The sequence below is a fragment of the Esox lucius genome, chromosome 17 (genome assembly GCF_011004845.1).
Source record: "Esox lucius isolate fEsoLuc1 chromosome 17, fEsoLuc1.pri, whole genome shotgun sequence".
Taxonomy (NCBI): domain Eukaryota; kingdom Metazoa; phylum Chordata; class Actinopteri; order Esociformes; family Esocidae; genus Esox; species Esox lucius.
In genome coordinates this window covers 14,480,468-14,505,035 of record NC_047585.1, presented here as the reverse complement: position 1 = coordinate 14,505,035, position 24,568 = coordinate 14,480,468, and the positions used below count along the sequence as shown (strand labels likewise).

The 24,568-nt window shown below is 43.9% G+C and overlaps 1 protein-coding gene across 2 annotated transcripts; it reads left to right on the top strand.

Moving 5' to 3' along the window:
• The first annotated feature begins 2,858 nt into the window (after positions 1–2,858).
• On the top strand, positions 2,859–17,047 carry prdm2b (PR domain containing 2, with ZNF domain b). Of its 2 annotated transcripts, none has more exons than XM_010882033.3 (9): positions 2,859–2,984; positions 4,053–4,106; positions 4,210–4,330; positions 6,092–6,195; positions 6,309–6,461; positions 6,880–7,006; positions 11,313–11,426; positions 11,573–16,185; positions 16,410–17,047. In XM_010882033.3, exons 3-9 carry the CDS (start codon positions 4,216–4,218, stop codon positions 16,425–16,427), a joined length of 5,244 nt encoding a protein of 1,747 aa, XP_010880335.2. In that variant the 5' UTR covers positions 2,859–2,984; positions 4,053–4,106; positions 4,210–4,215; the 3' UTR covers positions 16,428–17,047. The 2 variants fall into 2 exon arrangements, with proteins under 2 accessions (XP_010880335.2, XP_019911322.2); XM_020055763.2 differs by having other exon boundaries at positions 2,871–2,947.
• Positions 17,048–24,568: the final 7,521 nt, after the last annotated feature.

Genomic DNA, 24,568 nt, shown 5'->3' with positions numbered 1-24,568 from the left:
TGTCTTTTTCACAGACTAGACTGTTAACTACACTCACCTAAAGGATTATTAGGAACACCTGTTCAATTTCTCATTAATGCAATTATCTAATCAACCGATCACATGGCAGTTGCTTCAATGCATTTTCTCCTGAACTCCAAACGGAATGTCAGAATGGGAAAGAAAGGTGATTTAAGCAATCTTGAGCGTGGCATGGTTGTTGGTGCCAGACGGGCCGGTCTGAGTATTTCACAATCTGCTCAGTTACTGGGATTTTCATGCACAATTTTCATCGCAGTCCTGTGGGCGAAAATGCCTTGTTGATACTAGAGGTCAGAGGAGAATGGGCGGACTGATTCAAGCTGATAGAAGAGCAACTTTGACTGAAATAACCACTCGTTACAACCGAGGTATGCAGCAAAGCATTTGTGAAGCCACAACACGCACAACCTTGAAGCGGAAGGGCTACAACAGCAGAGACCCCACCGGGTACCACTCTCTCCACTACAAATAGGAAAAAGAGGCTACAATTTGCACAAGCTCACCAAATTGGACAGTTGAAGACTGGAAGAATGTTGCCTGGTCTGATGAGTCTCGATTTCTGTTGAGACATTCAGATGGTAGAGTCAGAATTTGGCGTAAACAGAATGAGAACATGGATCCATCATGCCTTGTTACCACTGTGCAGGCTGGTAGTGGTGTAATGGTGTGGGGATGTTTTCTTGGCACACTTTAGGCCCCTTAGTGCCAATTGGGCATTGTTTAAATGCCACGGCCTACATGAGCATTGTTTCTGACCATGTAAATCCGTTTATGACCACCATGTACCCATCCTCTGATGGCTACTTCCAGCAGGATAATGCACCATGTCACAAAGCTCGAATCATTTCAAATTGGTTTCTTGAACATGACAATGAGTTCACTGTACTGAAATGGCCCCCACAGTCACCAGATCTCAACCCAATAGAGCATCTTTGGGATGTGGTGGAACGGGAGCTTCGTGCCCTGAATGTGCATCCCACAATCTCCATCAACTGCAAGATGCTATCCTATCAATATGGCCAACATTTCTAAAGAATGCTTTCAGCACCTTGTTGAATCAATGCCACATAGAATTAAGGGGGTCAAATACAGTATTAGTATGGTGTTCCTAATAATCCTTTAGGTGAGTGTATATTGCCTTATACTTTTCAATGATGGCTTTTATTGTGATAATGAAAAGCTGAGTGCTGCCAGCATAATATCCTGCTGCTAAAATAACTCTACTGAAGCCTTGAATGGCCATTACTAAGTGAATGGGAAGTGAGACATGGTAAATGGTGTGCCAGAGGTGTAAATATTACAAAGTAAAAGTACTCAACTGGGTTCAGCTGTGTTCACCACTTCAGGGAAATATCTAATTAAGATATAAGTAACCAGGTAAAGGGAGTTCAAAACTAACCTGTGATAAATTAAATAAAAAGGAAGAGTGTAAATTAGCAATTGAAGTCACTCATTAGTTATGAACTCTGTTTACCTGGTCATTCAGCTCTTCCTTAGGAACTTCCCAAAACTGGTAAACACAGCCAAGTACTTATTCTTTATATTTTTACACCTCTGCTGTGTGCTCTGTTGGTTTAAGAAATGGGGAATTTAGCGCTGCCTATAATACATGTGAATATGGCCTCCTCTAGTGGTCACTAATGCGATGAAATTACTTTGACAAAGATTCCTTTTCCTGGTGAATGTACTGCAAGCTACAGACTGGACTCAGTTATCATGTTATTGTCAAGTTCTGATTTACATTTGAACAAGTTGTCAGTTAACATCAACACAAAATGCAGCATTATACTGAATTTATGTTAACAGTTGGTGGGAAAATAGTATAGTAGATTATAGTAGATTAGCAGATGCAGTAAAAGTATAATGGAGACAGAGCTACATATTCAGTACACATTATTATTGTATTTAATTCTAAGTTACATTTTTGTATAAGATTCCACCTCATTAATGACAGTGCATTCACTTACATCCATAGTACTCAAGGATGATCTGTTTGGGAGTAAGCTGACATCAGTATCCAAGATGCCAATATTATGTGGCTCTGCCTTTGAGAAAGCTACTTGAACCCTAGAACAAGTTTACGGGTGCTGAACCACCGGCCTTCCAGGGTTCCCAAGTATTTGTATGTGATCACATTATATGTGTACATGGATGACCCAAAGTCCCCTCAAAAAGTTTAACTAGAAATATTGGACCCCACAAGGTTTTGATGGTACCAGCTAGGAAAAATTTCCATTTTATCTGATAGGATTAGGGGAAAACTTTTGAAAATCTGTTAGAATTGGGATCACTTTTTGGGTTCAAGTTCAGACATAAAATGTAGGTTATTTTGGTTTAGGTTTATGATAGGGTTAAAATAAGTGTTACATTTAGGGATTATGTTTAGGAAATAGGTTAAGTTTGGGCGTAAGGTTTAGGTTATTGAGAATAGGTTTTTTAATGGTCATTTGAAGTCCTCATTTTAATAGCAGAAGTAACATGACATTATATTGTATTATGTGTGTGTTGCAAAAAACAATCTCAGTAATCTCAAATGTTTCTTCTATATTTTTGGACAACAACTGTGCAGCTGTTATCTGACTGATAATAAAATTACCTTTACAATGAAACTAATGTTTATGATGATTCGATCTATAAAAGTATAACATTATGAACGCGCGATGTCATTTGTTAACCATTTGTTTTAGTGATTTGAGTTTAACTTGAGTTTAGTGACTTCACTGTACAGCTTTGAAATAAATATTAAAATGTGTTTTAAGATGTGTCCATTCTGAAGTAATTGCTAAAATCTTTAAAGGGCCGAATTGAACGTCGCTCCATTGATGGCTGCATGAGACGCCTGCCTCTCCCAACTCTACGACCCAACAGTTATTGGAGAGCATTTCGACTCAGTCTCCATCCGCCATTTTCAGCCGATTGAAAACAGGTAGACAAAAATCACAGTGCTGATCAAAATAAAACAGGTAAGTGCACAAAAGATGTCAAGACCGGCCGCTATCCCAATTAAGCTGTAACCTCGGCAACACACGCGGCAATATTGGAAATCCAGACACTTAAACTCAGTTGATGGTTGCATCGGGTTGGAATAGCAAGCACTGACTGGTCGATGCAACGTGGGTAACAACATGCCTTTTGTCATTAAGCTATTTGACAAGGATGCTCCGTATGAAACATGTCGCGGAACTTTTCGTCCTAGCACAGTGAAAGAATAATGCCTGCCCTCTGTTTTTTTTAAACTTGCTTGGATCCAAGCACATTTTTATTTAATGTGAATCTCAGTTGTGTTAGAGAAGCCAAGCATAGTCTAGCATATTAGGCTAAATAATTATGTAATGTATGTAGGGCTAAATTAAAATGCAATGTTTTTAGCAGCGTATCGACTTTGGTTTTAGTCAATTGCAAATTGCTTTATTAAATAAATAAACAAAAAAGCCACATGTATAATTCTTAAGATTACATACTATTTGAAAGAAAATAAAAACATTCTATGGTACGGGCCAACTCGAAAGGGTCATGCCGATGTAATGTAAAACGATAATGGAAACGGTCTATAAGCCTTATTTATTAACAATCTTGGAACGATCCGCATAAAAAATTTGCCTTAAGTCAATAGCATTCATTTCAGTTGATGGATGACAAAGGAGTGTTTATGATATTTGGAAGCAGTGACAATCGACAGTTTGTCTCCAAAAAAAAGACACTCCTTACCTATTACATTATTAAAAAACAAATACAATGTTTTACATTTATATCTGCTTCTCAATCTTGTTGTAATAACCTAATTGCACAACAATTCTAGATCTAATATAACACCTTTTATTGTTAATACAAGGGTAGTTTTTCTCAAATGTTAGTGTCATGCACTCAAAATTACAGTTGAGTGGTAATGATGGCTATACTCTTGATAATCAGTAGTGACTCTTGCTGGCAATGTGGCATTGGCAGTCTGCCTCAATGTTATTATCCTACAGTAGGATTGACTATTATCCTGAATCCACAATTACGTATCTTCTGTGCAACCTCCCCTTTAGATCCTGTGTAAGCACAGCTGCTAGTCCCAGAGTCCATTGAGGATTCTTACCTGGGTAGGTAAAAGAAACCATTACATGTTCCCAGTGTCAGAGCGTTTTAATGTTTTGATCAGGGTGTTGGTGTATTTTATACCTGAACAGATTAGTTTTATTCTAGGTGACCATGGCTGTTCCAGAAGGGACAATGGAAACGCTTGCTGATATCCCGCACCATGTTTGGAAGGGCTTGCCTGACAGCATTAGACTAAGCCCCTCTGCTGTCGATCGAAGTCGAATTGGTGAGTTGAAAATGAGCTGCATTGGGTTGGTTCTAACTTCCCATTACTTTCTTGGTTTGATAAAACAATTATTTGTAATCAAGGGGTGCATAATAATTTACATGGTTATACAGTTCCACCAAAAGCAGTGTATGTTTTGATTTTGGCTGGTGATGTGGTATGAGTAGTAGAGCTGGAGATGCTTGAGGACAGTACAGTTGCTACCGGTGATCAATCAAATTTATTTATAAAGCCCTTTTTACAACAGCAGTTGTCACAAAGTGCTTTACAGAGACACCCGGCCTTAAAACCCAAGGAGCAAACAACAGTAGTGTTGGATTTCAGTGGCTAGGAAAAACTCCCTAAGAAGTCTGAATTTTAGGAAGAAACCTAGAGAGGACCCAGGCTCAGAGGGGTGACCAGTCCTCTTCTGGCTGTGCCGGGTGAGATATTAAGAGTCCAATTAGAATAATAAATACATTTCTCTGGGCTATATCCAGAGTCTATTTGATTCTTGACTAGGTCAAAAGTATGACCAGGTGGACAAGGACAGGGACAGCAACGGGCCCCCCAAACCAGGTACTCCGCAGGTGTGGACTAGGACCTCATCTCCTCCTAAAATGTAAAACTGGAGGAGACTGAGAAAAGTTAGAAGTGTATTCCTCATATCCCCCAGCAGCGTAATACCTTGGAACTGAGACGGGGGTGTCCGGTGACACTGTGGCCCTACCCGGGGGAGGCCCCGGACAGGGCCCAACTGGCAGGAAATCAATCCACCCACATTGCCAGGCATCAACCAAAGGGACACCCACCAACTGCAACCCCCCTGAATGAGGGCCGAGTATTGCCAGCAGCGTACAGCCCAATTGCACAAGTGCGCAACAGAGAGTCAACAACAAGCCAGTGACTTTTCCCCCGAAAGGCATTGGAGGGAGGGCATCCCAGTGGCAACGAAAGCCCACCTGGCAAGACAGCAAGGGTGGACAGTATCAAGCCTACTGGTCACCTTCACGCCCCCGGGCCAGGCTACACCTAATTATAAACCGTGCTATAGAGATGCGTTGTTAGTAGACACTTGAAAGTTTGCACTGAGTTTGCATTTCTAACCTTAATTGGCAGATCATTCCACAGGAGTGGAGTTCTATGAGAAAAGGCCCTGCCACCAGCTGTTTGTTTAGAAATTCTAGGTACAATTAAAAGGCCTGCATCTTGCGATCGTAGGTTATGTGTAGGTATGTATGACTGGATCATTTCATCAAGGTAAGTAGGAGCAAGTCCATGTATTGATTTATAGGTTAAGAGTAAAACCTTAAAATCAGCCCTAACCCTAACAGGCAGCCAGTGTAAGGACGCTAGGACAGGAGTAATGTGTTAAAAAAATGTTGTTCTAGTTAGGATTTTAGCAGCCGTGTGCAGCACTAATTGAAGTTTATTTATGAATTTGTCTGGATAACCCGAGAGAAGAGCATTGCAGTAATCTAGATCACAACAGACGGGATGAAGCTGAGTCAATTATGAAGGCTTTTACCTCAAGAAAAAAGAAAAAATCACAACACCTTACACATTTGTAATGGTGCAAAATCTATATTTTGCATGGGAAAATTTGAATTTAGTGGTTCATTTCAATTTTGTGGTTCCTTTCAATTCTATTCAACTACCAAAACCAACCTCTGTGTGATTAATACGAATTGGGATATTTATCCCGCAATGGCAGTGTGTTGCCTAGGCGACATATGATTAGTTTGAAGTTGCTCACAGATGTACTGCTACTCTTTCCCCCAGGTGTCTGGGCATCTAGGCTCATCCCGAAAGGCAAGAGATTTGGCCCTTTTGTAGGAGAGAAGAAGAAAAGGTGCCAGGTGACTAGCAATGTCTACATGTGGGAGGTGAGCAGCAGAGGATAGGGAGCACCTCATCCATTATCACACACACCTAGGTTGTAGACATCCATCTGCCTACAATTTTGAAGACTACCAGCCTGATAACCCGTCCTTCGTAGGTGTATTTTCCAGCCAGGGGTTGGATGTGTGTGGATGCAACTGACCCTATGAAGGGAAATTGGTTACGTTATGTAAACTGGGCCCACTCCTCTCCAGAACAAAACCTCTTCCCTATGGAAGTAAACCGAGCCATTTACTACAAAGTGTTACGGGTAAGTCAGACGAAGTCTCACTGGTGAAATGTTATTCTTTTCATTCAGTTGATCACTAGAGTGCCTTTGTATATGCATGTGAAATAGAATGTTGGCTATTGAGAAGCTTGACGTCGGTTATTCACATGAAAGCCAAATTAGATAATGTAAACCTATGTTGAACATTGTAAATGTCTCTTTCTAGACTTCATAAAAAATAAAAAATATATACTGTCTCTGGTCAACTTGGGTGATTTTTATCAAAGAAATTAAAGTAATATTTTAAAATTTTAAATGCATGGTTTGTCACATTAATGTCAACACCTAACATTCCTGTGGGACTCTGAGTTGACAGACACAACAGGGGCCCAGTATTTCCTCCAGTCTCTCAGCAGACTGGTCTCTGATTGGGTTCTTCTGTCTTCTATCCTTGTAACAGCCAATCCGGCCAGGGGAAGAACTGCTGGTTTGGTACAATGGGGAAGACAACCCTGAGATAACAGCTGCATTAGAGGAAGAAAGAACGAGCAGTCTGAGCAAGAAAAATTCACCTAGGGCAAAGCGAGGTAAGGCGTACAGTGTTATAATTAGAATTCCTGTTTATTACAGTTTGCAAGACATTATTTAGCAACATCTTCGATACTGAAGCTCGCTGGGAGTACAGCAGTCGAATGAAATAGTCTTGCATTCGAAGTGAAATTCTTCATAGCATGCTAACTAGCTTAGCAAACTGAAGCGAGGTATAGATGCTTCAGTTTTTCCTTTCCAAAAACTTTCAATTTAAAAAAAGTTATATATTTTTGTATTACTGAACATTCGCATAATGTACTGTGATTGGAGCTAAACTGGTATTTAGTAACAACGTAGATATCACGCCATCTGTCAACATTAGCTAGCCAATGTTAGTCAGACACAGTAAATAAGTTGGCTAACGTTAGGTAGCTAACCTAGCTAGTTTAGTGGCTGGCTCGTCGTGACGTTTTCTAGGATGTGACCTTTCCAGGCTTTCAAGTCAATTGCGAGCCACGTTATCTGATCCGTTGATAATATTTGCTATTTACTTACCTATGTTCAAAACCTACCATGCTAGTTAGTTTTGTTAGACTTGCGGGTTAGGGACTATTTAGCTAGTTCAATCTGTTTGTTTCCATCTGAGCTGTCAATCCTAAAGGTATCGTAAGCTAGCTCGCGAGTTGGACAGGCTAGGTCAAGCCCGGACGTGCAAGACAATTCGGGCAGGGAAGGTGGCTTTTGTGTAAAGCAAAAAAATGATGAAAACAGTTGTCGAAATGATTAAAGGGGAGGGGAGAGGATCTCCGGTGGATGCGCAGCGTCGTATGTCTAGGGTAGATGGCTAACTTAAGGTGTGTCATAACATGTGTTGTACTGTAAATCCTTAGCTACATCTAGTCAGCTAACCATTGCTAACTATAGTCGCAGGATACGCTTTTAATGTTGCCAGTAGTATTGCTCGGAATGTACATGGTCTCAAAAGATGACCCTGTTGTATTATCGCAGTAACACATACCACTTAGCTGAAACACAGGTTTAATAGGAATCTCGAAATTAGCTGTTAATCATTGGCAAGTGTGAGCTCCATTTACATTTGGCCTAGGGAGGGTAGCTAGATTTACTACTAGCTAGTCAGCCAAAGTCAATGCAAAGTTGAAGTAGTGCAGACAAGGCCCTTGATGCATGTAGTTGCACAAGCTCTGTAGTCCCACCCTTTCTCAACAATACTAAACCTTCAAATGTACTAGCATTTCTTAATTATCTGCTACAAGGAAGACCATAGAATTTGAATTATTTCTTCATTAAACGGGACTTATTTTTCCCACGAAAAAGGAAGCAGCATTGATAATTACTGTAGTACTTACTGATTTTAAGTTTCTGCTGTATGCTAGTAAACTCCAGTGTATTTTTAATTTACATTGACTCAGTGAGTATGCAAGTTTTCTCAACATTCTGACATCTGTAATATTGACCTATTGTTTTCATGTACAATCCCTCTGATAATGTTTATTTGTGACATTTACAATGATCAGTGGGTATCATTTGTACTTCTAAAATAATTTCTGAAGGAAGCCAAAATGTTAGCAGCATTTCAATACTTGTTTTTAAGCACTCAAACCTGTTTAATTAGCTGACTTAGAAACTGTTTGAGTGGCCATAGTTCAGATGTAGAAAAATGCCTTTGACCATTCTGGTCAGATGACTGTGCTGCAGTATGAGTTTCTGTGGCATGAAACAGGCTTTAGGCCAGGCCAGATGACCTTGTTATCACAGCCACTCCGGTGATGACTGGATGCTAACCCAGTCTCTTGAGGCAAGCTGAGATCCAAACTCAAAATGGTATCCTGTCTCGGGACAATGACCCCAACTTGTTAAATCATTCCAACGTTCTCTTCATGATATTTTGCCCTCATTATGTAGCCTAGGCCAGTCTGTGGTATGACTCTGGAGTGAAAGTTTGCCTGCGTCAAGCTACGCGACCAGTAATATGTGATGTTCACAATTATTAAAATGACAACTACCCAATGATGTAACATTACTGCATGCCAGTTGCATGAAAATGGCTGAATTGACTGGAAACAAGCTGTAGTCCACATCATGCTGTGGATTGACAAAACACAAGAATTATGTCAATTCAGGAGATATTTGGCAGAGACAGAAACATGCTCATATGATGGGGGACACATCAGTTGACATCCAAGTGTTGGGATTCCAATGTCAGTCGTTGTCATTACTTGCAGTTTTTGGACAGATTATTGTACCAGGATTAGGAAGCGGTTGTTTGTCAATCAGAGGAGAAAAATCATGACTGTTTGTCTTTATGCCACACTACTTATTGTATGAATATTTGTTTTATATTTTATTTCCCCGATTAGCTGATTGAGAACCAACTCTCATTTGGCATGGCTACCTAGCTAAAGGCAAGACAATGTTGCACATAGAGTATGGAATAGGAATTGGGATTATAGGCTATACAATCTGTTATTATACCAATACTACGGTTTTGTGCATTTGTACACTAGTTTGTGTATTGCGTTTTCACCCATGCTATTAATGTTGTGGCCACTAATACAACATTTTGGGGATCTTCAAAATATCTTTAGCTTGCCAATGTTTCTTTGCTATTCCCTGAGTACTGTCTTTGCTTAACTTAGTTAACAGTTTGGTCTGGTCAATTGATTCAGCTTTGATCTAACATTATTAAACAATGTTTTCAGGATCACTGTATTTGCAAATAAGATGGTAAAACATTTCCAGCAATACCACTTTCAGATAGGATTGGTGGTATTTCTTGTATAAACTATGCCATTTTGTATATGATTCCTTTCAAATATATACACACTTCTCTTGTTGGCATTCACCTTTGAATATAGCCAATGGATTAAAGAATTGGTTTAGCCTTATCAAACTGCTACAGTCCTGTGAAATTGCAACAGACCCCAACACATTTGAGCAAGTTGAAGATTGTTGCAAGCTTTCCTTAGGCATATACACAAACTATTATCCCCCCAAACTTGTCTTCCAACCAGGAAGTCACATGGCGCAACACATGTGAGGGCATGCTCACTCACCTGACAAACTTAGTTGGGTTTGCAAGGAGCTGCCTTTGTGTGACGAAACCAGGTAATTCCCACTGATGATAGCTCCCCGCACCCAGGCCGCTGCTTGCCAATTTGCATAGCCCATGGGTCTTTCAGGGTATTTGTCAAGCTCAAACCTAGACTGGTGGTGAGCTTGGTGCTAAGAAAGATTTCTTTAGACACTTTCGCCAGCTACTTGAACACTATACCTTTTGTTTTAATGTGCACAGTGCAGGAGGCATTCATATTTGACCCTGTTGTGAGCTCTCAGTGTAACGTTCTGTACACACTTAGCTGGAATTGACAGATGGCAACCCACAAGCTAAATTCCTTGACACATAAAACAACAATTTTTACATTCACATTTCTGGAAATTGCAAGTTAGCAGCTTGCCTTACTGAATAATGATGTTTCATAATTTTCCTGTTGTTGCTGATACAATTCAGGTATAAAGAAAAGGCACAAAGAATTTGTGACATCTCAGCACACAGGGATTTAAGACAAAAACCAGTTTTCCGAATGATAATTCCTTCAGTACTCCTGGTGAAAGAACCATGCAGCAGCCTTGTGCCTGGTAACCATTCTGTCCGTTTAATAGAAATGAGCATTTAGATCTGTTTGAGACCTAGCCTACGGTGTTGTTTTAAATGATGTACAGTATTAACAGTCATAGCCTTGAGGGGTGCATGCTGTTGGCTACATGGAAGAGAAATGTAGTGTTTTTCATTAGCGTTGACCTTATGTGCCCTGTCACAATGTGACCATCGTGGCAGATGTTGATTAGTCTTGGAACTAGCTTTGTTAAAAAGCACTTTGTCTGTAGCCTGTTTTCTTCATGTGGATAATGTACCCATGCTGGCGCTCTGTACATTTTGAACCTGCTTCTGTTTGTCTAAAACACTATGGTAATATTTAAGTGTATTTGAAATAAGAACTTAGGTCACATACCACATGTTTTTTTTCTTCAGACTATTTTCAACAGTCATATCTCACTTGGTGTTCTGTTTGAATTACAAACTTATTACATGGCCAAATGTAATGTAGTTAAGTTTTTAACCAATATCCAGTACAGTTGTTGATTGAGCTGTGAAAATTCAATTCCCCCATTAAATATTCACTCATCTTAAATGTAACTTTCCAAAAGTAGATTGGTTTAAAATGTAAGTAAGTCCACTTGTGTCATGTTTATTTAGAAGTAGGTCAGCCATGTCATTTGAAATAGCTATATTTCCCATATTACCATAGATTAGTTAATGTTGGTTGTCTGCTTCCCTGTTAGCCAGAAGAAAGCTGTTGGAGAGAGCCAGACAGGCTGGTTTGGGTGGATTCCGTGGGCCCAGGCAAACAGGCGGAACCAAACCTATTGTCACAGAGATGTGGGATACAGAGGAAGGTTGGTTGGCCCACTTTTGGATATTTTTAATTCATTTCAGGTGTTGCTAATTTATTACTGTTATTTCCAGTATTTAATGGGCTGGATTTTGTTTATTTGAAGTCCAACATTTAATTATTAAACATACCCTTGTTCTGTTGTTCAAGGCCCAAATGAGGAGGACGAAACACCCTCTCCGTCACCAGGGCCTTCTCAAGAGACCCGGGAGAGCTCCCCCATAGGGTGTAATGGCCTCTCCCAAGCTCCGTTCAACTCTGCCGCAATACCAGTGGACAATGAGGAGGATGGCGATGAAGAGGAGGACCCAGGGCATTGGGAGCCGCTGACCCTGACCCAGCGGAGTGCCCAGTCTGAGGAGAGGAGCGAGAGGCGTGGTCTGTCCCTGAGCCATTGTAGCCCCCGTGAAGAGGACCCTGGGAGCCTTCAGGGGGACACTGAGGCCGCCTCATCCCCTCCGGGGCCTGAACTAGAACCCGACCCCGACCTTGACGGTGACCCCCAAGGAGATGAGTCCCATCCTTGTCAGCACTGCGAGCGGCGTTTCTCCACCAAGCAGGGCCTGGAGCGCCACACACACATTCATGCCACCGCCAACCTGCAAGCGCACACGTTCAAATGCCGCTACTGCGGTAAGTCCTTCGGCTCGCAGGTGGGGCGCCGGCGGCACGAGCGGAGGCACGAGAACGGACCGAAGAACAAAGTGCAAAGGCCTGGCTCGCTGGCCGGCACTGCGACTTTACTCATCCCCTTGGGGCAGGCTGACGGATCAAGCCCGGACTGTGGCTCCGCTTCCAGCCAGTACGCTGTTGTGGGCTCCTCTGTCCCTGGAGGACCCGTGCAGAGCCCCGAGGTGGCAAGGAAGAACCCCTCAACGGAGAGCGACCGGCCCTTCATCATGGATGAGAACGGCGAGACAAAGGAGCTTCATCCCTGCAAGTACTGTAACAAGGCTTTTGGCACTCACACCAACATGCGCAGGCACCAGCGGAGAATCCACGAGCGCCATTTACTTCCCAAGGGGGTCCGCAGGAAAGGCCTTCTGCTCCAGGAGGGCCCGTCCCAGCAGCGCCAGACCCAGGAGCAGCGTCTGCCAGAGCAGTCTGCTAATGCCAGCCCTCCCCCGGTCTACGTGCCCAGCGCCGACACGGAGGATGAGGGGGAATACATGGTGGACATATCTAACAACATTTCGGAGAATCTCAGCCTGTACATCGACGGCAAGGTCTTGTCTACTAGCTCGGTCAGCAGCTGCGAGGTGATCGAGGTGGACTCCAGTTCCGCGGCCCTGTTCGGACTCGACGCAGTGATCGTAAGCCCCGGTCAGATCACTCAGGCCATCAAAGTAGACACCAGGGCCTGTGCCGGGAGGCAAGCGTCTGGCCTCGGCCAGCCTGTGGCGAAAAGGAGAACGTCCACGCCCCCGCTCATGCCCGGTCTTAAAATGGAGTCAGAAACTGGGGGCGCCTCCTCTTCTTCATCCACGTCTTCAGCCTCTGCCTTGTTGGTGGGCAGCCTCTTTCCTCAGTCCTCAGACTCACTGGCATTTCAAAAGGAGAAAACAATCTATCTGTCCCCTAAACTGAAACAGCTCCTGCAGACCCAGACGGACAGTCAGAAGCCCACCATTGCTCTGATAGCAGAGAGTCACAGACTGGCTTCCCCACTCTCCATTACCTCTCTACCCACAGCCTCTGGCAGGTTCAAGAGGAGAACCGCTTCACCTCCCTCGTCTCCGCAGCTCAGCCCTGTGCAGAAAGCAGACGGCTGTAAGGGCGAGGTTGGGGGCTCGTCATACACGCTCAAGGTGCCGAAGCTAGAGAGCCTGGGCACGTCTCCCTCCTGGAGTGTGTCCAACAAGGAGGACGGTGGGGACACCGGGAGTCCCAGTGGGAAGGAAGGATGCAGCTGGTCTGCCGCTCGGAGCGGGGGGAACTCGTGTAATCAGCAGCCGTTGGACCTGTCCAGCAGCATCAGTAAGAGGAGCGACAGCTTCGACAAGACGCCCGGCGAAGCAGTGCTCGATTTGAGCATGAGTCGGAAGAGCACGGCGGAGCCAGAGTCTAAGGGATGTCCATTCCCGGCACACCCCCTCGCCAAGAAGAAGAAGCCCAACACCAGCATGTTAGAAAAGGTGTTGATGAACGAGTACGCCGGCCTCATCCCGGCAGGAGAGGAGGGGTCTTCTGCCCTGGGAAGCCCGGAAGATTCTCAGGACACAGCAGACAGTGGTCCTCACAGTCCCTCCTTCAGTATGCCCTCTGAATCAGCCCATCCCTCTCCTCCCTCTCTGACCCCTGTCACCATGAATCCCTCCTCCCCCTGCGACTCGAACCTGGCCTCTCCGACCCCACCCCCCCCTGTCCTACCCACCATGCCCTCGCAAGACTGTCCCACGCATGGCTCTCTCCCTGTTCTCTCCCCCAAAATGTCCCCCAGATCCGTTCAGCGGGGTGAGGATGAGCCGGCTTGTTCGTTGAACTCCGCCACGACAGACGCCGTGTTGGCTGCGTTAAGTGAACGTTATGGGGATGAGCAGGATAATACTAAGCTAATAGACTCCAATTCCAATACAGATCCCCTCAGCGGGGAAGCAGTAGCGAGCCCCTCTACAGAGTCCTCCCCGGTAACTGAAGCTGTCTTTTTGAGTCAGTCGTCCACAGATTCAAAACACGACAGCGGAAGGAGCCACAGTCTGCTTGATGTCCAAACGAATCCTGATACGGAAGCCGTTATTAATGAGGGACAGGAGAAGTCCCAGTGCTATGAACTCCCCGTTTCATCATCCGTAACAGAATCCTCGGCCTCGTTGAGCCCTCATCCTGCCATATCAGATAGCCCCCCTCCGTCCCTGGTCCCTCCGGTGTCTCTCGCCAGCTCTGGGATTAAAGAGGAGCCCCAGCACATGGAGCTGTCGGAAGATCCGCTCCACCCACCTGACGGCTCAGGGTCTTCGCCTCAGTCCGCCGCCGACGGCAAGGAGGAGCATGGGGAGGAGACCGGGGAGGGGGGGCCGGAGCCCTTCAGTAAGAGCTTTGTGTGTAACGTGTGCGAGGACCCCTTCCGCTCCATCAAAGAGCTGAGTCAACACATCCTGGAGCACGCGGCCGAGTGGCCCTACAAGTGCGAGTTCTGCGTGCAGCTGTTCGGCGACGGCCCGGCCCTGCTGGAGCACCGCACCAGCCTCCACGGCGTGGGGCGCATCTTCGTCTGCGCCGTCTGCTCCAAGGAGTTTGCGTTCCTCTGTAACCTCCGGCAGCACCAGGCGGACCTGCATCCCGGCCAGCCGTGCACGCACACCGCCGTGGAGAGCGGCAAGCTGAGGCCCCAGAACTACACCGACCCAGCCAGGGCCAAAGAAGAGAGCAACCCGTCCTCGAGCAAACCTGCAGAACCAGAGGGCTCTCCGGTGGAAGCCCCCTCGATGGGTGTCGCAGACGTGAAGAAAGAGGAACAGCCCGACACTAACGGGAGGCACGAGGAGGACGGGCCGGAGGACCTCACAGAGGAGTTGTACACTACCATAAAGATCATGGCCTCTGAGGGAGGCCTGCCTAAAGGCCCGGATGTACGCCTGGGCATTAATCAGCACTACCCCAGCTTTAAACCGCCACCTTTCCCCTACCACAACCGCACGGCCGCGGCTACGGCGGCCTCGGCCACCAACTTTACCACACACAACATCCCGCAGACGTTCAGCACCGCCATCCGCTGCACAAAGTGTGGCAAGAGCTTCGACAACATGCCTGAGCTGCACAAGCATATTCTGGCCTGTGCCAACGCCAGCGACAAGAGGCGCTACACGCCCAAGAAAAACCCCATACCACTAAGACAGATTGTGAAGCCTCAGAATGGAGTTCTCTCGCCAGCCTCGGCTGCCAACGCTGGACAGAGCGCCTTCCGAAGGATGGGCCAACCCAAGAGGCTCAACTTCAACCAGGAGTCGTTCGGCAAGACCAAGATGAGTTCCCTCAGTAAGAAGAAGAATGAGCTGGTCCAGAAGGCCATAACCCAGAAAAACAAGACAGCCGCCGCTGCTAACAAAGCCCCTGGCCAGATTAAAGAGGAGCCCGAAGTGCCAGAGATCCACGTTTGCCCTCACTGCAGCCGGGAGTTCAGTTACCCCGCCAGCCTCAGCAAACACATAGCTAGCAGCTGTCCCATGAAGCCCGTCTCTAAAAAGGCCAAACAAGGAGCAGCGGAGTCGACGCCAGCCACGGATAAAAACATGAGCCTTCGAAGGAGAACCACGGACTCTGACTTCCAGCAGGCGGAGCCGGCCGAGATGCTTCCCAAACCTGTGGGCAAAACCCGGGCTCGGAAGAGCAGACCTGGCCCCGTGGAGAACGAGGTTGCGCCGCCGGCAGGTAAAGGAAAGGCAACAGCCACACAGATGCGCACCAAGAGGCCAGCCTCTTTCCCGGCGGCCACAGTCCCCCTCAACAAGAAAAGTAAAAAAGGCAAAGTTCAGTCGTTGCCGCCCACCCCACTGCCCTCCGAGAATCCCAGTGAACAGGCGCTGCGGCCCAACTCTCTGGCGAAGCCACGTGTGGGCAAGGAAGTGCCACCCAAGAAGGCAGCGGAGCTGAAATCACCACAACAGTCTCAGGGGCCACTGAAGAAAGAGGGGGAACGGTTCTCTCTGAGGTCGAGGGAGAGGGCCAACGGGCCAGTGACCCGGAGCCTACAGATGGCCAACACTATGGCCCCTGTTGAGGTGAAAACAGAAGAGCTCTGCAGCCAAGAGGCAAAAGAGATCCAGGTAACTGGATAGTATGTCCAGTCTCAGAATGATTAGCTAAGTCATACGAAGTTACTGCTTGTTAACATCAGTATGTGCTTTGACATGATTTCTACACTTTCATTGATTCATACAAGTACATCGCTGGACACTTTGGTTAATGATATTTAATCTGTTTTGGTCTAGCTGTTAAGTTAGAAAATACGTGTAACTGGAGTTGATATCTTTGTCATTGTGTATTCCAGGTGTCCTTGGTGAAATGAGCCAGGTAGAGCAATGTGGATTCAGAGGAGAAAGAAATCCCTGGCTAAGAGTTTCCCGCTGTGCTGGCTCACCTCTGGGGAAGATCTCTGGCTTTACCGAAGGTCGTGCAGGCAGGCAGGCATAAGGGAGGAGATGGAGGTGGGCTGGCTCTGTTACAGGACAACATGGACTCTGCTCGTTGCATGTCAGGCTGATTTGCCTGAACAGAGGGAAGGAACCCTCTCCATCACTCTGAAATGAGCCTGAGACTGCAGATTTTGAACACAAAAAGAAAAAAAGAGACTATTGACAGGCTGTAAATGACAATGAATAAATATAATATATATTGTAAGTCATAACTTGACCCGTAACCTTGACATTGGGGTTCAGTTACCGTTAAAAACTGATATTGCAAATGGCTATCATTTATATCAGTTCACAAAACTGGTCTGGTGTTTCTTTTCCTTAACGTTGTTTCCCCAGTTTTGGCTGTTGACATGTTGGTGCATTCAACTCTCTTAATCCTTCTACCGACTGTCCAGTATGAAAACAGAAGCTTTTCCCATGTCTGTGTCCAATGTCAAGTCCTTCATCTACTTTTATTAATGCCATTTTTTTCAAATATGTATATTTGATTTCCTGTAATGCGAATACGTTGTAGAATATCTTTCATGGGCAGTTATCCTTTTCTATATGTATTTTTCTCTTTTCGTTTTGTTTGGAAAGCTAAGATATTATGGCCACTTATCCATTTAATTGACATTGTGGATTTCAGAGGCTCACATTTTGATACACAGTAAGAAGCACCCCCCCCTATCTGAAAGCACTTTAAAAGATCTGCCAAACTGTTTTGATCAGTATGAATCCATAAATGATTGACTTGTTTTGAAATGTCAAGAATGGAATGTAGAGATTTTGATTGCCCTTCCTAAATGGGGTCGCCTGAGAAAAAATTCTTGAAATGTATTGATTAGAATATCTCCATTTCAGGCTCCCTTCCTATGTTTGGTTTAGTAATGCCACATGAGGATTTCATATGTATGATGACCTCGAACACATTCATCTGAAATGTAGCAGCGATGATCATGTGTAAAGGATGGCCAAGTGTCTTCAAACATGAGGATTATTGCGAAATATTTTCCAAGCATTGAAAATCAGAATCGTATCTGTAGCCGTGAACCCCCGAGAGCATTGTGTAGCCCCTGTTCTAGTAATTAGGATTGCCTTGAAAAAAAAAAAAGTTGCTTCAGTTATTTTTCTTGCAGAGGCAAACATGCCACAGTGATTCATTGATTGGAGGTTATTTCTGTACCTAAAGTCACAGATGACTTGGGAGGTACTGTGTCTTCTTTAATGAGATCTACACGTTGGCCTATTACATGTTATGGCACACTTGGATAAAGTGTGAGATTCTACCTTGATTATGGATGGTCCATATCTACAGCCTGACACGCTATATAGAGAGATCTGTCTCCCTGTTTACACTGTTGCTCATTCTGGGCCATCTCCCTTTTGTACCAGAGGACGTGGGGAGGGTGTCTGACTCAAGTGCTTGTTGCATGTTTGGGGAGAACTATATATTATAAAGCTAATTTATGGCATTTCCATTGAACGTTTTTATCTTGTATGTTTGCCTTCCTGCATCAAAATCCTTCATTCCTCTGGAGAGAAATGAAGGGTGAATCTTGTAATGTTATGTTTGAGGACGAACAAAGAGATATCCCCCTTGACCTCATTATGTAAAACATTTGGTTCTAATTGACATATTAAATACTTTTTCAATTTGGTGTCTGCGCGTCGCCGCATTTATATGTTTATGTCCTGTATACCTCTCATTGTGATTCCTTGACAGAGTCATTGTATTTTTTATTGGGCATCTGTTTGAACAAGCGGAGGCACAGAATTGCTAATCTTGTTGTAGTGAGTGTTCAGGCCGGTTGGGGATGCGTAAATATTTGTCTGTCATGGTTATTCACTGTCTGTAACTGTGGCACTCCTTTGTTTGGGATCTGGTGTTCAGCTCATTGGATTAGGAATGCGTTGCTGTGTGCTTGGAGTTCAGACTATCAAGTGGATTTTAATCCATATAGCTCAACTATTTAGAAATGGGGAAAGTTAAGGATTTTGGATATTTTTAAATTGTAATCTTGTTCCCCTGAGTAGATGTAGAGTTGAAATCATAGAAACCTTTTGTATATCTATTTTTAGTAAGATGTTGCTTCTTGAGCCAACGCTAACTACTGTAAGCACAGTGACTGGAGGTCTGCAAGAAGAGCTGTCATGCTGACTGCAGTGGCACATACACCCCAAAATATGCTAGCCTCTCACCATTGCAGTAACCAGGGAGGTCAACATTTATGTAGGGTCAGGGTATGATACTTACTGTATTCCTCTAACTTCATTATCTGCAGATCATACAGGTTTCTAATCATAGTAGCATCTACATTAGTACACAAGTGTCTGGAAACAATGTTTTAGAAAAAATAACTCCTAGTATTTACTGTTCATTTGTAGGCCTATTGGGTACATCATATTCTAAAATAAACAGCAAATGCTTTATGAAACACTAATTAGCAAGGAAGGAACTCAAAGATGACAATGCCATTTAATTATATTCACTTGCTGTGAATTCCAAAGTAACGAACTACATAGTTAAAATAACAGAAATGGTAATTGAGTAATGAACTACATAGTCAAAACAACAGAAATGGTCATTGAGTAATGAACGACATAATCAAAACAACAGAAATGGTCACTGAGTAATGAACTACTTTGTGTGGCAAAGAACAAAGGATGCACATGATTTCCCTGAAAGGATTGCAATTGAATAGAGGCAGCATATAACCATAAACAAAAAATGGGTAGCATAAAGATACTTGGTTTAACTTGTATCAAAGAAAAAGATTTACAACACCTGCAATGGCCAGCCTCTATTGGCCGGTCCCTATTATCTTGGTTCGGCGCCCTTTTTGCAATGTCAGTTTTTCATAGGAAGCAGCTCCCGCTTCGTCCGTTGAAAAGAGCAAGACCAGAATGTTACTCCCAGTGTCACCAGCCCTGACCTGTTCTCCCCTCACCTCTTACAGCACAGCGGACAATCTTCAATCCAATGCAGGTGTGTTTGCTCATTAGTGGTCGCCAGCCGTGACCTGTGCTTGTGTGTTTTCATGAGGGAGCTGTCCCTGGTCCTGACCTGTGCACCTTTTGTTTTTTCTTCTCGCTTGACCCATGCTTACTCTGTACTTGGTTGTGACGTACTGTCACAATAGTCAAAACAACAGAAATGGTGACTGAGCTATGAACTATGTAGCCAAAACAACAGAAATAATCATTGTGTAATGAACTACATAGTCAAAACAACAGAAATGGTCACTGAGCTATGAACTATGTAGCCAAAACAACAGAAATAGTCATTGTGTAATGAACTACATAGTCAAAACAACAGAAATGTTAATTGTTTAATACTTGGGGCTAGACAAGTTGTTGAGAAACAATCAGGGACTACCTCAGAATATCAGAACACAACTTTAACTGTGTGATTAGAAACTGCATACGACAAGCAAGTTTAGTGTCTTAATGGCTGGCGCTTTGAAGTCTTGGGCCCTGTGAAAGAACACTGTTTCCCCTTGGCATCACAGAGAAAACATTTCAGCTTTAATGCCAATTCTTCACATTTGTCTGTTGGGCAGTGTGCACATTTCTTGTTTAAAAGCTTCAAATAATTTTGTATAATTTATATTTTTTCTAAAATAATTTATTGGTACTACAACCCCTTTTCCAAAAATGTTGGGACGCTGTGTAAAATGCAAATATAAACAGAATGCAATGATGTGCAAATCATTTATCCCTATATTTAATTGAAAATATTACAAAGACAACATATAAAATGTTGAAACTGAGAGAAAAAAAATTGGGGGGGAAAATACATGCCCAATATGTATTTCATGCCAGCAACACATGTCAAAAAAAGTTGGGACAGGGGCATGTTTACCACTGTGTTGCATCACCTCTTCTTTTAACAACACTCGGTAAGAGTTTAGGAACAGAGGAGACCAATTGTGTTGATATGTTGTCTTTGTACTATTTTCTATTGAATATAGGGTTTAAATGACTTGCACATCGTTGCATTTTGTTTTTATTTACACTTTACACAGCATCCCTACTTTTTGGGAAACGGGGTGGTAGTATCCATGTAAGCCTCCCAGGCCAGCGGTGTGCATCTGAAGGTGAAGAACATGAATTGTGAATTAATATTATTACATTGTATTGCAACATTGTATTGCAACACAATTTCAGATTGACACTGTGATTCATTCAAATCAGAAATGTAATCCCAAAGAGCATGTCAGCTTTTGCTCATATCTAAACTGAATGTGTTTACCTGCAGTATGTACCATAACTGTGCATCGTCTCGCCAAAATAAGTTTGACCAGTTTTTATGAAGCGTGATGATCTCCCTGTAGTCAAAAGATGTGCTGATGTTTTGACCGCAGTCGTACATTATGTTTGTTGGACTAGATCGCATGGCTTTTGGATTCGTCTGTGCTGAGAATGCAAACACCTGTTTATTCTTCTCTATTCTACTCTTGACAGAATACATTCAGATATTGTGTGACCAGCAAATTAAGCTAGGATTACACTAGTTTTGGCAAGTTCCGCTAAACTTTAAAGGCTCTTTTCTTTATAGGAGGTTTCAACCCGGGCTACACAACCCTATCCCTATCCTGATCCTGGAGAGCTTCCGTCCTGTATATTTTCTCTCTAACCCAAGTTACCTCAAACTTGATTTGGCTTTTAATCTGGCTAAATATTAATATAAATTTAGACTAAACCCTGGCTTAGGCTATGAACTAACATACTATAATCAAGGCATATCAGAAGTGTAGGCTCATGGACTCTGGTGGGATTGCTGGCTCCTGTGATCAGAATCTATTTTGAGTGCTGCACTTGTCAGTAAGTTTGAAATGTGAGTCATCTGATGCTTGCAGTCCTCACCTCGTTCTTGTGGGTGATACCTTTGGGAAAGGCCTGCTCTATGGCAGGCAACTGAGCCTTTTAACCTCTCCAGTCTGCCACAAGAATAACAAAACCAATGGTGCAAATTGACTCGCACACCTATTAAACTGACCAAAATTCAGTGGGATCTTTCTAATAATGGGCACTGCATTACACATTGCGTCAGGGAAATGCTGACAGTGGAATCAGTATCTGCACTCTAGGGGTTTTATTGTTTCAGTTCAGCTTGACCAGGACAGAACCTTGTTAGGTAGTCAAGATAATGGCCAAGAGCACTGTGATCTTGAGACGGCTATGACTGGTGCTGAAACAGAAACACAACAGATATCAATAACAACAAAGGTTAGTGAGTTAATAATAGATTGATGCAGTACAACCTTTCCAAGCGATTAAGCTGGAGAAATGTAACCACTCCTTTATTCATAGTAAGAGCTACAATGTGGATGCAATAACAATACTGCTCAGCAGGAGCTTTATTTACTAGTTTTGTTTTGAGCATCCAAAATACTAATTAGGAACTTTGTTTTCAGGTTTGGACAGCGGGCAGTGTGAACTAAAAAACAATTTTTTGGGGGTAGAAGATCTTACGTTAGTCTGGTTACATCATCAGCTATGGCGTTTGTTAATCTTACATAAGCCCTGAACACCAGTTAAACTTTATTGCTGATCGGAGTGATTCTTTGGCCGTGTCATCAGTCATATCGGCCTCTGCTATTATTGTTGCTGTCAGTCATCCACAGGGCTTGGATAGCATGCCACGACTTCAGTATAAGCTACAATGTCCCTGTCTGTGTAGAATTATATATTGAAGACAGCAGGTTTAGCAGCCTCATGATTGTTCTTGGAGAAAATGCTGTTCAGGAGGTGTTTTATTTAGCAGTCATCGTGGGCTTCTTAGGTCTGTATCTTCCGGTCGTCCGCAAATCATTTCTCGTTCACTCTGCAGTACAGAGGCCTTGTTTCTTCACTGGTAAATAAGGCAGGGCAGACTATTGGATGGAAGGTTGTTGCTTCTCCATCACATTGACGCTGAGTTGCCATTAATACGCTCAGAGGCAGGTTCCGGCCTGCATTCATCTGTGCTGAGATTAGTTTTGGTCCGAGGCCCATCAGTCACACTCTCACACACACGTATTCATGGGATATCAAGCCCACTCAACAGACAAGCTGCAACAGCACATTCAACCATACTAGTCACAGGAGAAGTGGAATGTCTATCAGACTAGAACGTCTGTAATGCATTTGTATAGCTGGGAATGTGTGTGGTTGATGGGTAAAATGGGAAATCTCATGTAACGTGTTGAGTTGATTCGAGGGGTTCTTTATTCTGTGGGACGGTGCGGCGTGTTTATCTTCCCCTTGGTGCCGTGGTGGTTTGGTTTATGGTTCCCCCGTGAGGTGGTTTTGTTTATGGGCGCTCTGCAGCGTTTGTGTAGAGGAGAGCTGTGCCATGCCCCGGCTGTCAGAATGAAATATCACTGCACTCACTCCTGATTGCTCTGTACGGGCCTCAGCCGGATTCATAAAAATGCAATCCAATGCAGCTCTGTACCAGCCAGACAGTGAGCACTAAATTCACCATGATACAAAGAAAGGCTGGCAGATATAAGAAGTGAATGGATATACACAGTTTTTGTTTGATACACTGCAGCTACTCTTGTAGCTACTCTTGATTGCTAGTATTAATAACCACACACATTTAGAATAACAGAATTCACTAACCTAGATGGTGCCTTGGATCATAGAGGAGTGGTGAGGGTCGGTACCTGGAAGGGACTAGTTTGATCAGCTGAAGGAAAGCTATGAACTCCCTAGAAATAAGTTATTCAGATATCTGCAGTGTACAGAATACGTACCCAAACCCCTCATAGAACTTGAAACTGCTCGGCCCTCTGTTCGATAGGTGCTTCAAAATGTGCCTAACATCAAGCATATACACTCACCTAAAGGATTATTAGGAACACCATACTAATACTGTGTTTGACCCCCTTTCGCCTTCAGAACTGCCTTCATTCTACATGGCATTGATTCAACAAGGTGCTGAAAGCATTCTTTAGAAATGTTGGCCCATATTGATAGGATAGCATGTTGCAGTTGATGGAGATTTGTGGGATGCACATCCAGGGCACGAAGCTTCCATTCCACCACATCCCAAAGATGCTCTATTGGGTTGAGATCTGGTGACTGTGGGGGCCATTTCAGTACAGTGAACTCATTGTCATGTTCAAGAAACCAATTTGAAATGATTTGAGCTTTGTGACATGGTGCATTATCCTGCTGGAAGTAGCCATCAGAGGATGGGTACATGGTGGTCATAAAGGGATGGACATGGTCAGAAACAATGCTCAGGTAGGCCGTGGCATTTAAACGATGCCCAATTGGCACTAAGGGGCCTAAAGTGTGCCAAGAAAACATCCCCCACACCATTACACCACCACCACCAGACGGCACAGTGGTAACTAGGCATGATGGATCCATGTTCTCATTCTGTTCACGCCAAATTCTGACTCTACCATCTGAATGTCTCAACAGAAATCGAGACTCATCAGACCAGGCAACATTCTTCCAGTCTTCAACTGTCCAATTTTGGTGAGCTCGTGCAAATTGTAGCCTCTTTTTCCTATTTGTAGTGGAGATGAGCGGTACCCGGTGGGGTCTTCTGCTGTTTTAGCCCATCCGCCTCAAGGTTGTGCGTGTTGTGGCTTCACAAATGCTTTGCTGCATACCTTGGTTGTAACGAGTGGTTATTTCAGTCAAATTTGCTCTTCTATCAGCTTGAATCAGTCAGCCCATTCTCCTCTGACCTCTAGCATCAACAAGGCATTTTCGCCCACAGGACTGCCACATACTGGATGTTTTTCCCTTTTCACACCATTATTTGTAAACCCTAGAAATGGTTGTGCGTGAAAATCCCAGTAACTGAGCAGATTGTGAAATACTCAGACCAGCCCGTCTGGCACCAACAACCATGCCACGCTCAAAATTGCTTAAATCACCTTTCTTTCCCATTCTGACATTCAGTTTGGAGTTCAGGAGATTGTCTTGACCAGGACCACACCCCTAAATGCATTGAAGCAACTGCCATGTGATTGGTTGATTAGATAATTGCATTAATGAGAAATTGAACAGGTGTTCCTAATAATCC

What these genes read in the sequence shown, in the direction of transcription:
- prdm2b (XM_010882033.3), top strand. Translation starts at nt 4,216, where the DNA reads ATGGCTGTTCCAGAAGGGACAATGGAAACGCTTGCTGATATCCCGCAC. An exon ending in TGTCGATCGAAGTCGAATTG is followed by an intron (nt 4,331 to 6,091) that starts GTGAGTTGAAAA and finishes TCTTTCCCCCAG; the next exon opens with GTGTCTGGGCATCTAGGCTC. An exon ending in GCAATGTCTACATGTGGGAG is followed by an intron (nt 6,196 to 6,308) that starts GTGAGCAGCAGA and finishes CGTCCTTCGTAG; the next exon opens with GTGTATTTTCCAGCCAGGGG.